This window comes from Amphiura filiformis, chromosome 10 (assembly GCF_039555335.1).
Source record: "Amphiura filiformis chromosome 10, Afil_fr2py, whole genome shotgun sequence".
NCBI lineage: Eukaryota > Metazoa > Echinodermata > Ophiuroidea > Amphilepidida > Amphiuridae > Amphiura > Amphiura filiformis.
In genome coordinates this window covers 48000749-48018065 of record NC_092637.1, presented here as the reverse complement: position 1 = coordinate 48018065, position 17317 = coordinate 48000749, and the positions used below count along the sequence as shown (strand labels likewise).

The 17317-nt window shown below is 37.4% G+C and overlaps 2 protein-coding genes across 3 annotated transcripts; one reads left to right on the top strand and one right to left on the bottom strand.

The window, feature by feature from the left end:
* Positions 1–90: 90 nt before the first annotated feature.
* LOC140162969 (RAD52 motif-containing protein 1-like) lies at positions 91–7192 on the bottom strand. 2 transcript variants are annotated; one of them, XM_072186293.1, is made up of 7 exons: positions 7103–7192; positions 6726–6860; positions 3928–4176; positions 3069–3188; positions 2090–2219; positions 874–1061; positions 91–367 (listed from the first exon to the last, which is right to left on the bottom strand). In XM_072186293.1, exons 2-7 carry the CDS (start codon positions 6828–6830, stop codon positions 245–247), a joined length of 915 nt encoding a protein of 304 aa, XP_072042394.1. In that variant the 5' UTR covers positions 6831–6860; positions 7103–7192; the 3' UTR covers positions 91–244. The 2 variants fall into 2 exon arrangements, with proteins under 2 accessions (XP_072042394.1, XP_072042392.1); XM_072186291.1 differs by lacking the exon at positions 7103–7192 and having other exon boundaries at positions 92–367; positions 6726–7004.
* On the top strand, positions 7100–15062 carry LOC140162971 (protein N-lysine methyltransferase METTL21D-like). The gene is made up of 5 exons (XM_072186295.1): positions 7100–7374; positions 10169–10279; positions 10984–11056; positions 13190–13309; positions 14815–15062. The coding sequence occupies exons 1-5, from the start codon at positions 7127–7129 to the stop codon at positions 14914–14916; spliced, it is 654 nt and encodes a 217-aa protein (XP_072042396.1). The 5' UTR covers positions 7100–7126; the 3' UTR covers positions 14917–15062.
* Positions 15063–17317: the final 2255 nt, after the last annotated feature.

The following is a 17317-nucleotide window of genomic DNA, read 5'->3' as shown; positions in this document are numbered from 1 at the left end:
TGCAACATCTATCTGTTTACAAATGAAACATGTTTTTGCACATGTCCTTTCAAGTTGCAAGCATCCAAAGTTCAAAATCTGCACTTGTAAAAACAGGTGTGTCTAAATCTGCAATATTATTTCGAGAAGCTTGGTTTTCGTTGTGAATTACCTGTATATTGATACTGTTAAACTGGCAAGAAAACACTGCAAATCTTGTCCAAAATAAATCCAGCTGAAAAAGTTATCTCAGCTTGCACCTCTTTCAGTCAATATCTGCTTGGAGATCAAGTAGTAATTGTGCATTGATGTCGTCTAGGTTGTCTGTGCCTTGGACGGAGTCCTCTGGTACCTGTCCCTCTTCTACTGGTGGTTCCAGTTGATTTACCTATGATGAGAGTAAGTATATGTGCAGTGTAAGTATAGTTTTATTTTCATTTGTTTAATACAACATTGAACACTAATAAAATACACAAGAAAGCCCAGCAAGCAAGACTTACAACATCCACTCTTTTAATAGAAGCAGTGTGGTCTTTTGGGGGTCCAGGTATTTTACATGTTCAGTGGCGTATCAGGGTCAGTTGTCCGAGGGGGCAAAGACATTCCTGGTGGGCATCATTTTGGTCCTGTGTTTGTGCAATTGTATGCCCAAAATTAAGGTGAAATTTTGTGTTTACCTGGCCAATTTTCAATTTTACACTGGAGGGGGGGGGGGGGTTTTAGGAATGGATGCCTCCATTTATAATATACACCCCCTGTGTGAGGGATTAAAGTCATGTCTCCCGTAGGGGGTGTATGGGTTTCAACTTGTTTGGCCCATTTGGGGATTCACCTCACTCCATTCCATAAAGTGGAGCTATTGCCTCAATCCTGACAACAATTATGATGACTTACTTTCACTACTCCTTGTAGTTCTTCGTCCGTTGCAAAGTCCAATCTGTTACTCTGCGTACAATCAACTTCTACTGCAACTTTACCGTTGGGTAGGACTACTAACAATAGTTTACCAAATGCACTTTGACAAGCTCTCATGTAGGCTAGTTTCTTTGCTCTGTGGATGGCGGTCATACGACTCATAACATCTGAAATAAATAGGTTAATATAATGTTAATGCTCTGCGTGCTATAGCCATGCGCTTCAACGGAAAAAGTTTTGAAATATTTTCTCGAAATATCAAGAACTATCTTAAGAACTACTGAACCAATACTAGGCTTGTTTGTACTCATCTTAATGCATTTTTCATGCTGATTCCAAATATGGTCATAAGAATTTACATTTCTGAAATTTTTGAAAATTTTGTGAAACATGTCATCTGCAGTCGACACCCGCGTGAAGAGAATTAATATAATATCTTAATTTGTCATGCTTGTATGGGTACTAACTGGTGCTTGATCTATTCTTTTGGTTGGCTGGCTTGTGCCTGATACATTTTCTGAGATATTCAACCAAGCTGAAGAAATCCTTTTTTAGATGGAGAGGCAAAAAAATCTTTTTGATGTCATGACAGTATCTGCAGCAGGAGAGGAAGGGTTCCGGGGACTAAAGCACTCAACCCACCACCACCCATCTCAGTAGACTGAGTGAACTGGCATCTGGATGTAGTATAACCTGGGCTTGATAATACTAACACCTTCAAGACTGTGCATGTGACCCTTAAAAAAACGTTGATGCAGATCAAGCCAGGTAGCATTTAGCAGCCAAAAGAGATAAGCACATGTCTTATTGATGTTGCCCTAGGTTAGTTGTGGAAAAACCATGGAAAAAAGTCATGGAAACTGGCTCAGAAATCCGACGCGATTCGCGCAAAGATTCTCGTAAAACATCAACTGGGGCGAATCAATATGGATTCGCGTAGTGCATTGGCAGTGCACCCAGTTTGAGTCCTGGTCTGACTATTTATAATTCATTATTTAAGCAACTGAACCCCCAAAATGGCGAATTATGGTATAATTTACTGAAATCAAAATTCTCTTGCGAGAATCCAAATGGATTCGCCCGCACTGCCACGGATTTCTAGGCCTGTGGAAAGAACCACCAACAGAGAGTGACTGAGAGAGTGAGAGTGAAAGAGACTCGGACAAAGGTGAAAAAGAAAACAAGTACTACGCACCTTGAGGATTGTATGTGAATTCTCCCAATCCTACACCTTCGCTTTGCATAGAATGACCTCTGACCTCTATCATAACCTGACCAATAAAACGCACAGTATTTGGAACAGGGTCGTCTTTGTCTTCTTGTACCTGAAATCAAGAAAGATATTTGAAGGCTATATAATCAAACTTTATTTTATGTATACATAATATGTACAGTTGACACATTAAACTGACAATGGACTTAGAAAAAGAACAATGGACTTAATGCTCGTACCCTGTGACATCGGTTGGTGCTAAGATAAACCAGGAAATAATGTCCCACACAGTATGTCCAAACTTGTTTTGTTTCCATAGATTTACATGTCCTACTTGTATGTAATAGGTGGCAGACACACTGTTCTCGACACCCTAAACAAGTAATAATACAGGAATGTAAAGCCAGGGGAGGGTACAAATGACCATAACATGGGTAGTATTTTCAGTCTTTTGGCATATCAATGATCACTTTTTCTAGACCAATTTTTGTGTATGGACAGTGCCTCATTTTCCCAAAAATTTGGACAAAAGTTGTAAAAACTAAGAAGACATTTTAGCCAAAAGGTTTGACTTTTGGTGTACTGATGGGTCCAAATTTCTTGCAAAATTTGTATATATATTGATGGGTCCACTTTCAAATTCTCAGTGGCACACCTTACCTAAACGAAACTTAAATAGTTCAATAGTGTCATTTTGGTTCACAGTTCAATAGTGTCATTTTGGTTCACTTTTTTGGACAGCCATCAGGGTGACAAAAGTAATTGTTTAAATATTCATTTTTATGGAAGCGTAAAGCTTTATCCTAAGAATCCGACAAATTTTTCATAAATTAAATTTATTGCTGTAGCAGCACCTGTGGGTGACATTTGTCTAGCTGATCCAGACAGAGATCATCAACATTGAAATCACTGAACAATAATAGGTTTAAAATAAACCAACCGGTAGAATTTATGTACTGACCGACAAGATCTTACTACACCATCCGTTGAATCCCAGATAATAACTGGCCAATTCACAACACTTGTTGAAGCTCAAGTTCACTGGTTCTTCTGCTGGTTTGTAAGATCTTCCAAATTTGACCTGAAAAAAAAATGTATTGCATCTTTTGCTGTAATTACCTGAATAAAACATTCTATTAAAACCAGTATTATTTCAACATTATCAACCATAAATACTCAATTACTCATATTCTATCAGTAATCCCAGCGAAAGCGTACAAAAAGTAGGATAAATCATTAAATTTGTCATCAGATAGGCCTATTTTTGAAATGAACATTTTGGCAGAAAACAGCAGTATATTGACAAAGTTGAAGCCTCATTCAAAAAGAGGTTATCCACTATATTCATGTGTGACTTTTAACAAAAGGCGCTGGTTCCCGTAGTACTCCTCATTCAAACCTCGGAGTTACCTGCATGACTTTGGCGACTATTTTGAAACAGTTATGGTTGCACACTGACAGTCAGGTACTTCTTTTGAAAGTCCTAAACAAGGTATAACAGTCGCTGATAGGATATGCAGTTTATAGAACATGGATAACCTCTATAGAGATCACTTAGTGAGTGTGTGGGTCATTCCATCTCAACTCAACCAATGGGTTGGCTGGTCACCCTCTCAGATTTTGTTTTAAATCACTTACATCAATGCCCTATCAAATGAACACATTTCAAATGGTAGGTCTCAACGCCTTGTCGTTTCTGAGTTATGGCTTGTTGAATTTTGGCTTTTTTTTTACGCGATTTTCCCACTTCCCATTGAAATACACAGAAAACTGTCAGAAGTACCAACCAAATTCAGTGTGATTCAAAGTGAGTGACTTACCTTAAGTAGCTGTCCTTTCAAAATGTACCTTCCGCTAATTGCTAAAATGGCATTCAACGCAGCTTGAGAAGAGTAGAACTTAACATATGCATAATAACCATTACCAAATGCCTGATTGGTTGATGACGACACACCTGGAACATCGCCCTCTGTGGATGCAGGCTGAGTTTCAGTACTGCAGGGCTCTGATACGTTCACAACAACATCATATAAAGCACCATAAGATGAGAACAGTTGATAGAGGTGTTCCTGTAGTACATACACATTACACAAACACTATGCATAAGTAAATGTTCAGGGTACTTAGAAAGTTGGTACATGAATGCTCATAATAATATGTTTCGAGTATAGGTGCTTTAAAATAAACAACTTTATAGTAAAACTAAATTATTCAGACTCATAATTTACATTGAACCATTACTTTCAAACTGTTTTAATTCTGTAGAAAAAGGAAATGCTACCTACTAAAGGTCCAAATGTAGATAGGCCCCCTATAAGTATCAAAAATAAATCATATATTTGGGTCAAGTGAAGTGCAGAGTCAGACAACAATACATCTTTTCCTTGACATATTATGACAAACCTTTTCTTTTAAATTTCTATATACGTACATATTGTGTTTGGGCTCCGGTTTAGCCAATTTGGCTGAGTAGCAAATGTGTTTTAAACTAAGTTTAAAAGGGAATTTCGTGATCCACAGCCTCATTCCCCCACTGGCCACTTTAAAAAAAAAAAGTTGATATTTTAATACCACTGGATACCTCTTGCTACACAATGTTTATGTACCAAATATTGCATCATTTTACATATCATATTAAAGCCAAAACTGAAAACATTTTTGTCATAGCACTTTCCGTCATAGCACTTTCCGTAACAAAGTTACATCTTGTCAATTGACTTTCATCAAAAAGATTCTGCTAGCAAAATTCCCCAAAACGGCATTTAGGGGTGTTTCTAGATCTTAGTCTCATGGCGATAGCAGCTTTTTTTAATGGAACTGCTATCAAAATCCCTCTAAAATTCCATGTGCGAGTGGCTCATCACCATAAAAAATCATATGATCAAGTGAAGTATAGAAAACATATTTATGTAGGTTTCCTTCACCGACCTGTTCTCGAAAAAAATTCAAATTTCTTTGTAAATATGCATTGTGTTTGGGCCCGGTCTCCGTGAATTTTGCTGACTAGCAAAATGTGTTAACTAAGGTTTGCCTGGGATACCTAGTTCATGAACATATGACTGAACTGAACAGAGGTCGATTAAAAAAAAATAAAAGTTACATGCACCAATGGAATTTTTTCTTGAATATGGGCTGACGCTGAGCCTGAATAATCACAAAATTTTGCATGCAGCACAGGCAAAATTTTACAGCATGTACAGGCATTGTTACATGCATGATATGTGCATGTAAAACCCATCTAAATCGAGCCCTGGCCTGGAACTGAAGTAGTTATGTGATTGTGAAGTACTGACATCAATCATCATGATCATGATGTTGATGTCCATTATAATATTACATTCATGAGTAAAAACATGAAGCATTGATAGACATGTCCACATTGCTTATTATAGAGGGCGACATTCAATCCAAAAAGTTGTGTCCACAGTAGCTCACAGTCAATGGCTTAACTGTGTAATCCCCATAGGGAAATACAAAAATTTGAAATTTGGACACCAGAAACTTGGAGACGTCGAGACGTAGTCTAAAAAGTGCTGGTACTTTATCCTTGATACAGAAGTCAGCATGCAGTGAAAGTTAGATTTCATAAAATAAAATCGCCTTTGTGTAAAATGGATCATCATGGTAAAAAATGATGCATTAAAGGGGCATTTGTGATCCACAGCCTCATCCCCCACTTTTCTCAAAAAAAGTTGAGATTTTTATATCACTGGAAACCTCTGGCTACATAATGTTTATGTACAAAATATTTCTTGCAGATTAATTCGTTTTGCAAAGATATCGTGAAATTTGAATTTCGTTCTGGTGCACCAGAACGAAATTACAACGCATTGTCTATGGAGCAGTGTAATACACATAATCATGCATAACTGACTCGCAAACGCAAAATCGGAATCAACTGAAATTTTGGGAATAGGCTTTTTCATGGATATGTACTGAAAAATGTCAAAAAAGAGGATGCTAGGATCACGAAATACTCCTTTAAATGCTTGTTTTGTACAGTAAGTCATGACATTGTATTGTCAATGATGGCCGCAGAAAAGTGCAGTTTTTTAAAAACAGACATTTGCCCATAACTTCGCTAATTTTTGACCTACAGACATGGTTGACCCCTCATTTTTAAGTTAAATAATCACCTTTTTAAACAAAATAATTTCCATGTGAAATATCCTACTTGAAAATTTTGTGAACATGCTTTAGCATTTGCATTTAAGGGGTACTACACCCTGCCAAATTTTAATGCCTATTTTTGCATTTTTCTCAAAATTATAGCGCATTGGTGACAAGTAAGATATGCATATTATAGGGGCAAGGACTACAACTACTGCACTGGAAATTTTATTTCAGCACAGACAACAGTTGTAGAGTTGCAGTCAAAAATGAGGGAAAACCAGTATTTGATCAATAATTGAATAAATCAATAATTACTTGCCTTGAGTTGCTAAATTTTCAGTGCAGTAGTTGTAGTCCTTGCCCCTATATTATATATATCTTACTTGTCACCAATGCATTATAGTTTTTGAGAAAAATGCAAAAATATGCACAAAATTGGCCAGGGGTGTAGTACCCATGGTACCCCCTTAAAGGTAAGCTTACTAGTTTATTACTAGTAACTTACGTGCACTTCTTGTTCCGAAAGTTTCTTGCTGATCCCAGTAACGTACAGATTCTTCTCGCTTTCATCAGGTCTTTTGAATTCAATTATTTCTAGAGATGATGCCATCGCCTCTATTATCCATTCCTATTTCGGTTTCTCTCATAATTTGAGGCAATTTTGTTCACAATCAAATTTTCCGGGATGTTTTGGATTTGTGTCAAAGTTCAACGCAACCGGAAATGGGAATTCGGAACATTTTAAACAAAAAGAAACCATTCTTAGCTATTTTTACTAAAGCAAAAGTTGATAAATACTTCATAGATATATGTAAACATATTTTGTTTAGTCTGATTGAACAAAAAAGTGTTTAGAATAACATTTACGTTTTAATTACTTACCCACAAGGCATTGCAAAATCCAAGATGTCAGCGCCCATGGAAGATAAAAATTTATTTGAGCGTCTACTTGAATGTAAGAATGAGAAGATTTTGACCATCAAACAAAGTTACATTGGCGATGTTGGTTGCGTAGTATGGGATGCTGCTTTAGTGTTATCAAAATATATAGAATCAAAGGGGTTTAGTGATAGATTTGGTGAAATAAAGGGAAAGAAAGTGGTCGAGTTGGGAGCAGGCACGGGAGCAGTGGGTTTGGTAGCTGCTACAAAAGGGTAAGCTTAACTTATGCTGGTTTCACACTTTCTGCCGCTTGCCGCAAGTACTTTGCTGCAAGCGGATTGGCATACCGCTGAGGCCTGAGCGGTAGCTCGTTCACGTAGCGTTTTCGTTGTCCCACTGGCCTACTACAACGTAGTTAATAACGTAGATTGCCTGGCGATCGGAGTGTTATCGTCAGAGCACCTCGGACTACCTGAGCGGCAGCGCGGCATGACTCTCACTCTGGCGCAGTCTCTGAAACTGAAAGCCACTCTTGGTCTTGCCGCTCCGCACCGCTCCAAAATCGTATTTGTTCTCATACGTAAGTCAGAGTGGCACCACTCCAAGTTGATTTGAATTCAACTCCCCATCACAGTGCAGTGGTGCTGCTGCCGTGGCAGCAAAGTGGTGGAGTGAAATATCGGCTTGCTGCACTGCTAGATTTAAATTTTGGTGCAGCTGCACACTGGTCACTGCACAGTGAAGTAAACAACTTACCAGGGCAGAGCAGAAATCATCAGCTGTTCAAACCAGCGCTGAAGAAGGGACTATTAAAGCTATCTGCATTCACAACTTTTTCTCCAAAAGAGTGATAAACCTCTGAAATTGCCCTCGAAACCCGGGGGGTCACTCACATATCAAAGTGGTACGCATGCTCGTCCCCAAAAACGTCGAAAAAGGGCTGGTTTTTGGCCTTGTGGCGGCGTCGACGTTTTTAGAAAAAGGGTGCTTTTCAGGTAACACTACGGGATTCTCATGAGAGTAGCAGCGCTGCTACTCTCGAGTACCTACGTCGGCCATCAGACCCTTGTGGGCCAGCAAGCCGGCTGCAACTCGCGAATACCTCGTGGCGTAGGTACTTTGAAGGTACTCCGAGTACCGGCACTGGTACTCACCTGCCAGGTACTCTGCAGCTGAGTAACGACATGGGTACTATGGCAAAAAAAATGGGGCATGCGGGTTGCCATTTCTTATTTATTTCTGTTGCCATATTGATTTATATTGAATAATATGTTCTTGATTTATGTTTCTTATTTTATTCTTTGGGCATTTTTAAGCGGATAAATTAAGTAGGCCTATTAGTAAATGAGTGAATAAATAAGTAAATAACAATACATATGTTAGTAAATAAATAAGTAAATAAGTAAGAAAATAACTAAAGTAGTAATTAAATAAATAAGGAAATAGGTAAACAAGTAAATAAGTTATTAAATAAATAATAACCCAAAGATGTAAATAAATAAATAAATAAATAAATAAATAAATAAATAAATAAATAAATAAATAAATAAATAAATAAATAATAGGGAGATAGGTAAATATCTAATTTATACAAATAAGTAAATAATTAGGTAAATAATAACTAAGTAAATAAACAAGAAAATAAGAAAATAACCAAGTAAATAAATAACCAAACTAAATAAATAAATAAATGAATAAATATCTAAATGAGTAAGTAAATAAATAAGTGAAGATGATAAAGAAGTATAAAAATAAAGAAAGAAAGAACTAAGTAAATTTAGAAGTACATAAGTAAATAAATAAGTAACCAACTAAATAAATAAACAGGTAATAAATAAATCAGTAAAATAACTAAAGCAAGTAATGAGTTAATGAATAAAAAACATATGAACATAAAATACATGATGTAATCTTTTCTAAACATTTCTGAAAAATAATAAATTTACTAAATAATTAAATAACATAAAAATTACAAATGAAAACAACCAAGCTGAGCAACCATCAGCCAAGCAAACAGCTAACTAACCAACCAAGTAAACAATCAAACAAACAAAAAATCGTGTTACTTTCCTAACAGAACAAAACGGAAAACAAAAGAAAAACAACAGAATTATAACACTGTCGCCGGCGTACAGAAAAACTGCATTGTGCAACAAGCAATTACATCAAGTTCATAACAAATTAATAATTCCACTTCAATGCGTTAGTGTGCAAGCCTTGTTGAACGCGTGAGTTGAACAGCGCAGTCGGCCGTAGTTGTACCACAGGCGCGCGACTTGAAGTCAATGAACTTTACGATCAAAGGACTTTAGCGACGGAGTACCTCGCGGGTGAGTACCTTCACTGCTACTTCACTGTTGACACATGGGTACACCATGTATGCGGTTACTGTGCAGGTACTTCCGCTGAAGGGCCATTGAAGTACCCCCGATATGGTGTGCCTATAAGTCACCTACTCGGTACATCGCAGTTGACTCTTAGGTGACGCATGGCGGAGTATCGATGTAAGTACTTTGCTACGGGGGTATCTACAGTATGGTGGCCGACGTTGGTACTTTGGTGTAGTACCAACGTCGGCCACAAAGGGATTGGGTACTCGGTAGTAGCCGCGAAGTAACATTGCAGCAGAGGTACTACGTCGCCAGGAATCTTGTAGTGAAAGTTTCGACGTTTAGGGTATATTTTTTCAACTTCAGTGGGTTTGTTGTAGAATTTACGCCATTTAGGGGTCCATTTTAGTTTCTTACACCGAATTATGCCATATTTTAGGGGTAAGATTTACAGAGTCTTATGCCAATAAGGGGTGAAATCTTTCCACACTGATTACGCCATTTAGGGTCCATTTTTGAGGTGCTGGGACGAGCATGCATACCACTTTGGTATGCGAGTGATTCCCCCGGGCTCGAAACATCCCCCACAATAACAGAGGCATTTGTGCTTTGAGAACTTCCTCAGCAGTCATAGCTCTTGTGGCAATGTCATGAATGTTCATGAAATTTTTTGATTATAAAAATATTTGATGCATTTTTTAATCTGTTGTTTCTTGTTTTGTGCATCGTACTGTAGGGCTTTGGTTAAAATAACAGATTTGGCAGACTTTATACCACTCATGCAGATGAATATAGATTGCAATCAAGATGTTCTTGAGGGACCAGCAACAGCCATGGAGCTGAAATGGTAGGTTACGAGTAATATGAATAAAGCCTACTCATCAGTCTTTACTCTTAACATCAAGTTCAACTAGTGATTGGTGTATTTAATTGAGATTTGAACCAAATGAAGGAAAAACATATATCTTAAATTTCCCCCAAGACTTTTGGATGTTTAGGTATTAGCGTTTTACTTTGTAAAATCAATACCTAAGTTATAGTCCCTATAACAGGGCTGTTTAAGTGCCAGGGTTACGTTCATGTCCCTCCAGTGAACATAGGCCTATAATCCCACCCTGGAAAATATGCCTGTGTCATTGGATTTAGGAACAGTATTCTCACTCTTCTATTGTACAAATTGAATCTTGGATACATTGTAGCATTGATGATGTTGCAACACTGCAGTGGCGTAGCCAGCACTTTTTCAGAGGGGGGGGGGGGCACATTTGGCGACAAAATCAGTTAATGTCACAAAATCAGTTAATGTCACAAATGCGCAAATGCACTAATTAACAAAATCAGTTAATGTCACAAATGGCAAAATATAATGTAAATTTGGTCAGAAACGCAAAAAAGTCTTAAATGTCAGGGCGGTCACCATCCCACAGGGGGGGGGGGGGGGAAAGCCTTCACAGGGGGAGAGGTGGGAGATTTAAAAGGTCATGTCTTCCTTAGATTTCAATTATTTGTTCATTCATATGTATGTATTCTTTATATTTTTGTAACCAACAGGGGTGGAGATGTCAGTAAATTTCTTCCTCATCCAAACTTAATACTGATGTCTGACTGTATTTATTATATGGAGGTAAGTAGTTGCAAGAAAACCACAAATTGAGCACTGAACATCAAACACCTGGGACTGCCTTTTGGGGAGAGCGAGAGCAATTGCTCTCTACTGCTCTCCTTAAAATCTGATATAGGAGAGTGATTTTTAGCTCTCCTTAGTTGAGCATTCTCTCATTGCATTTAGCTCGAGATACTCTAGCTAAAATACAGGTTTACATTTACTATCTTACATTATCTTGCTGTATTTCAGCTAGAGCTCCAAACGACAAGCTTCCGGGTTTTTTTGGAGAACAATACTGTTACGTAAGATGAAGAAGAAACCCATTACTCATTATTTCATTGTACTTGTTGCAATTTGCCTCCACACATTACGTAATCAACACAAAGCTTTTGTGAGAATTAGTGAGTGGATAAGAAATTGACAGCGGAGGATACGAAGGACACGCCGATTGCTAGTTGTCAATCATGAATTGCCGCAACGTTTTAATATTTTACTGCATGGCATTCCGCAAGCACCAAGACAAATTATACCGTATTTTTCCAAAGATAATCTCAAATGAAGTAAGCTGAATGCGATCTGTACTTTTGTAACATTCCGATCGCTTTTGATCACCTATTATCGGCGAATTTGCTTGAAAACACGTGAGTTCATGTTGTGTCAACATAATTAGCATAGACACAAATGAAATTACGATGCAATACAATGCAATTTGAATGCGCAGCAGATCTATAGAAATAAGGCTGCCCGGTTTTATGCAGAATTAGACCCCGTCTGATTGCATTCTATTGTAAATGTTCTAAACAGCTCTCCTTGAAGGCATCCAGAAGAGCTATTTAATGCTCTTCTGCAAGTTTTAAAAGACAGTCCCTGACTGAACACTCAATAAGAAAAGCACTAGACAGATTCAAATGTTGATATCTTTGCTCATTAAATAAATTCTGTGTTCATAAGGGACCGTTCACAAACACTTGTTAGGGAGGGCCTGATGAAAAAAAATGTCATCGCGAAAATTTTTCGGGGCCCCCCTTTACAGACCTCAAAAATTTCAGGGGCCCCCCTTTTTGACATGAAAATTATGGGTCAACCCCATAGAAAAGCATATATAAAACTCAATTTTCCCAGGAAATTTTGTGGTCATTTTTTCAGGCTCCCCCCTTAGGAGGGTAAAAACTTTTCAGCCCCCCCCCCTTTTTTTGCATCAGGCCTCCCCCAACAAGCGTGTGTGAACGGTCCCTAATAGGGACTTAACAATAGCAGATACATTGACAATAGAAGAGACAATGGAACCTAGCAATGGGAAGAATTTTGCTAAGATATGTTTTGTAATCTATTATAGAATTGATCCAAGTCATTGTACAAATGTAATCAACAAATGTGATGCGATCAAATAAAATCAGTCGGAACTCGGAAATATTGATTTTGAGATACAGCCAAACAAGGAAATATTTCCTTTTGTTTCCTGTTGTTTTGGAAACACTTTAATTGCTCATAATCTTTGGAATTGGTTGTTCAATTTCAGTGGGGGTTTCTGCAAAATCCAGCTTTGGAAATGCTTTTTACTATCCTATTAAAAATTTAATATTTCTGAGTTCTCACTGATTTTGCTTGATCGTATCACAAATAACAAAATATAACAACAGTTGAATAGAAATCATATCTTGTTCTCTCAATGTTGCCATAAAATTTGTATTATATTGCGAATTTCAAAAATCAAAATTACTTTATATCAGGACATTCTTCGTATTCAGAATGTAAATATGTCTGCTCTCATGTCCCACAATGATACTGTCCATGCAAATATTCATACCCCAGCCCTTAAAATCATTATTCTGTATTTGGTTCTCTGTCTTTGTATGTTGCAAAGCTAAATAAAAACTAAAACTATACATCAGAATTTATATAAACAATGCCGCCATGTGGATCTACAAAACCTCTGGTCCCCAGGCTCTGGTCTCTTCAAGAAGAGCTAAGAGCTGTTTGCATCTCCATTTAAGGTTAAAGAATTTAAAAAGAGTCGTCATGAGGAGATATAAATTGCTCTTGCAAAGACAATCCCTGGCATTCTTAGAAGTTTTAAAGTTTACATTAATATTATGGTTAACATTAAGGTTGAGCATTAATCATTAATAATACTTATGTTTGTTTTTACAGGCACTAGATGGCCTTGTGAAAACCATGGATGACCTTAGCAACAAGGACACCCATATACTATGCTGTTATGAAGAAAGAACTATTGGTCAAAATGTAGAAGCACAGAGGAAGTTCACAAAGGTACATTAATTTTGAACCAACATTAGGGTTCCCATGACGACGCTAAAACAAAATTGGCTATTCCATTTAAAATCCACACTCCCCCTGTGGAAGATTTTGGAAATATCTTCCACAGGGGGAGTATGAATTTCAAATGGAATGAGCACATTAGGCATTTCCGTTTGAATTTCATACACCCTCTGAGAAAGATTCAGCCTGAATCTTCCCCTGAGGGAGTGTGAGTTTCAAATGGAGCTGCTGATTTATTAATTCATTTGAAATGAATGAACTCCCCCTGAGGCAGAACTTTCCAGAATCTTCCACAGGGGTAGTGTGGATATTAAATGGAATAGCCCAATTGTTTGATTGGTGTGACAGGTCCCAAAAATTGGGGTCACTCGGTCAGAATTCTTTGTTCTGTTTTGTTTCGGATAAATATGCCCAAAATATACACATTGAATTTGGGAAAAAAATACACACAATATGCAATCAGATCTGGATACTATGTGTATAGATCTGGCTAAAAGGCTCACTTTCTGAAAGTTGGCATACAAAAATAGTATGTCTTCTCTGTTGACAAAGGGACAGTCTTCAGTGAACAGCTCTTTTCAGAGCCATCAGTAGGCAAGGCGCAGCCTAGCTACATGTCTCATTCATAGGTATTTTGTCCTGAAGACGTCAGAGCTACTTTGAATGCCTAAAAAGAAACTTAAGATGCCCAATGAAGCTACTAAAAACTTCCTAATGTCTTGCATACTTCAAATAAAGGTATAATAAAGCTTGTAATTGTTTGAAATGGTACATCACTTGTCATAATTGCTTGGAAAACTCAAATTTGCTCTTGAAATTCTTTTGTTTTCTACTGATTGCTATAATGCTTATTGGACCATATCTCAAGCATTTTTTGCAAGTACTGGCGAATATAAAGTCTGCACAAAAAGTAACTCAGCTGTTATAAATACGCCTATAGATTCAGAACTAATAATTGTTTTCACAATATTGCAACATAGAGAACAGGATGATTTATTTACACGCATTTTGATATCCCATTCGTCAAATGTTGTTCAATATTAACAACACAGTAGTGCTTTTACAGAAAAATACCCGAATTTAAAAGTTGCAGTTTACAGCGATCAATGGTTATAATGCCAGCACTGTAACACGTAAAGCCCGCCATTATCTTCAAGCGCTTACTTCAAATCAATACAAATAACTGCAACTTTTAAATTGGGGTATTCTTCTTTCAAAACACTGCTGTATTGTCAATATTGAACAAAATTGGACAAATGGGGTATCAAAATGCGCGTAAATAAATCATCCTTCTTTATCTTGAAATATTGTGAAAACAATTATTAGTTCTGAATCTATAGGCGATTTATAACAGCTGAGTTACTTTTTGTGCAGACTTTACTCTGGGTTTGTGGTGGATGGTCAGTTGGTCACATTTGCGTTTTGGGGTGTGTTTATGTGTGTGTAAAATATACTCAAAGCTTATCCTAATTTCAAATAACTGCTGTATTTTACAGCTCGTGGAAGCCATATTCACTGTAAATGAAGTTCCGTTGGCAGAACAAGATGCTGAATATAGAAGTATGGACATTCATATTTTACATTTGATGAAGAGGTAACACAGCACACAACTTGGAAGAAGACTTTTGATAGCAATATATATCACTTTGCACCTTTATGTATAAAGGACAACATTTATTCATAATTGGAATACCTTTTGAATAAATAAGAGTGCTCAATCCCAAGAAGGGAGAGCGTATAAAAAGTTGTGTCGTCTGACGATTGCCTTTAGGAGTAATTCCACGAGTAACGACTTCTAGTCCGGCAGGTCTAAACTTTTTAATTCATATGTGACACGATTTGGTCCATGGGGGCCAAAGGAGGCATTTTTGAAAATTGAGTTACTGTAATTTTATACATACAATAGGCTATTATTTACTGAAAACACCAAAGGTCTAGCATACTTGGTTCTAAAGTTATGAAGGTTTTTGATGTATATTTTCTTATGTATTTTATTGTTTTTTACTCCATCTTTTTACCATTATCTCAGTTTCAAATTGGCCGTCTTTGGCCCCCATGGACCAGATCTAATTTCGATTGACTAAATTCAATGTCAAGTATAACACAAACAGGTACTACTTGATTACAAGTTCCCAAAGTCACTATCGAACATTGAATAGATAGGAGCATTGCACTATTTTGCAAAGACCTTTCACACTGGCTAGGTCACACCTGCATCACGCCATGCAAAGCAGATTGTTTCTGCGAATGAGGTGCTGATGTGATGATGATGTGATTCACTTAGCCAATCAGAAACTGACTTTACGCAGTAAATCACACAAAAAGGTCTTTGCAAATGGGTTAGTCTTGAGCAGACTGGATGCGAACATATTGGATATACAGGAGTGTCAGGATTTAAATCAAGCGTGAAATCCAATATAATTTCAACTTGATAAGAGACACACTATAATTCGCTGATCATTCAGCATGAGCTTGAGTAGTGTTTTATTGTGTCAACTGAAGGTGGGTACACCCCGTCAGTCCGAACCACCGCTAGTTCAGAATTTTTACATTAACCCTTACTTGGACTAGCGGTGGTTCGTACTGACAGTGTTTTGGACTGATGGGGAGACCCCATTTTATTTATTTATTTATTACACCCAGAAGGTGACGTTACAGATTTGTAACCAGCAAAAACTGGTTTTTGCCTTGAAAGGGTTTATAAACTAAACTGGGCTCAAAAAGAAACTTACAATTTTTCAAATGGTCATATCTTAAAATACTCTCAATCATAATGGACCAACATTACACACAGGATTACTTCAATACTCTACTCCAAACACATGCCAGTTTCCAAGCAGTTGCCCAACTGACACAAATTACACTGTCATGGAACAGCTTCTTGGAGCACATGTCACAGCCCATTTGATATGTGTGTAAAGCAATTGCAATTTGTTGGACTTTTCTGTCTCAGGATTGCCTCAGACCCCAACATAGGCGAATACAGACACATACATTGTACGCCTGTGCACTCAACACTCTCTCATGAATACCTCCATTCAGGGGCGTAGCCAGCTTTCTTGGTCAGGGGGGGGGCAAAATAAAATTTTGGGGGCACAGAGCGAAAAAAAATTGCAGTTGCATCATACAATACATAGAGACTGTATGTCTTGAGCTTCCAGAAACGAAAAGGGCCTTATTGGGATGATGTGCCACACTGTTTACACTATTTTCGCACCTTATCCGGCTAAAAAAGGGCTTTATTGTTAAAAATGTGCTACGCGGAAAAATTTTGTATTTTACACTATTTTGGCCCTGAATTTTGCTAGAAAAGGGACTCCTTGCCCTTTTTCTTTTCCTTTGCCCTCCTGATTTTCCTTTTCTTTTTTTTTCAGGGGGGCCCCCCCCCCACTTCTGAGTTTGTATTTTCCCAGTTGTTTTAGGATCAAGAAAATAACTTGTTACTTGCTTCTATTGGCAAAAAAATATTGCAAATACTTTTTTTGAGTAAAAAATGCACTTGTAATTTACTTTTTTTAGGGGTGCATTTTCAGACCCCCAAAATACTTGTTTAAGGTGTTTTTAAGACTTCATGGAGTACGCATGATACCCCTCGTCAATGACCCCAAGGGACTATATGAGAATTTTATAGACTTAGCCTTAACTTTTCAGCCATTGCAAATTTCAGCAAATTTCCAATGTATTTTCACACTTTGCAGGGATCACAGATAGTGCCTTTTATGGATGGGGCTTTTGAAATAAACACATTCCAATTTGTTGGAGAAGAAAACTGATAATGGTAGCGTTGTCCACAGCAGCTTAATGGAGTATCCCATTATGCTTTGCGGTATCATATTAAATAGAACTAAATGTGTCATAGAAAACGTACACCGAATCCCTCACTTCAACTTTCAATTACTTGCTTAAATCAGGGGAACTTGGGACTTTTGTTTGAAAAAGTATGACCCCTGAAGTATTGTGAAACTATCATTAGCTCTCAATACCTAAGCAGCTCTTGTT

Excerpts from the sequence above, each read along its gene's own strand:
- LOC140162971 (XM_072186295.1), top strand. The coding sequence starts at position 7,127 with ATGTCAGCGCCCATGGAAGATAAAAATTTATTTGAGCGTCTACTTGAA. Across the intron at positions 10,280-10,983 it reads ACAGCCATGGAGCTGAAATG|GGGTGGAGATGTCAGTAAAT; the intron begins GTAGGTTACGAG and ends TGTAACCAACAG. Across the intron at positions 11,057-13,189 it reads ACTGTATTTATTATATGGAG|GCACTAGATGGCCTTGTGAA; the intron begins GTAAGTAGTTGC and ends TTGTTTTTACAG.
- LOC140162969 (XM_072186293.1), bottom strand. The coding sequence starts at position 6,830 with ATGGCATCATCTCTAGAAATAATTGAATTCAAAAGACCTGATGAAAGC. Across the intron at positions 4,177-6,725 it reads TTTCGGAACAAGAAGTGCAC|GAACACCTCTATCAACTGTT; the intron begins GTAAGTTACTAG and ends TATGTACTACAG. Across the intron at positions 1,062-2,089 it reads ATTCACATACAATCCTCAAG|ATGTTATGAGTCGTATGACC; the intron begins GTGCGTAGTACT and ends TATTTATTTCAG.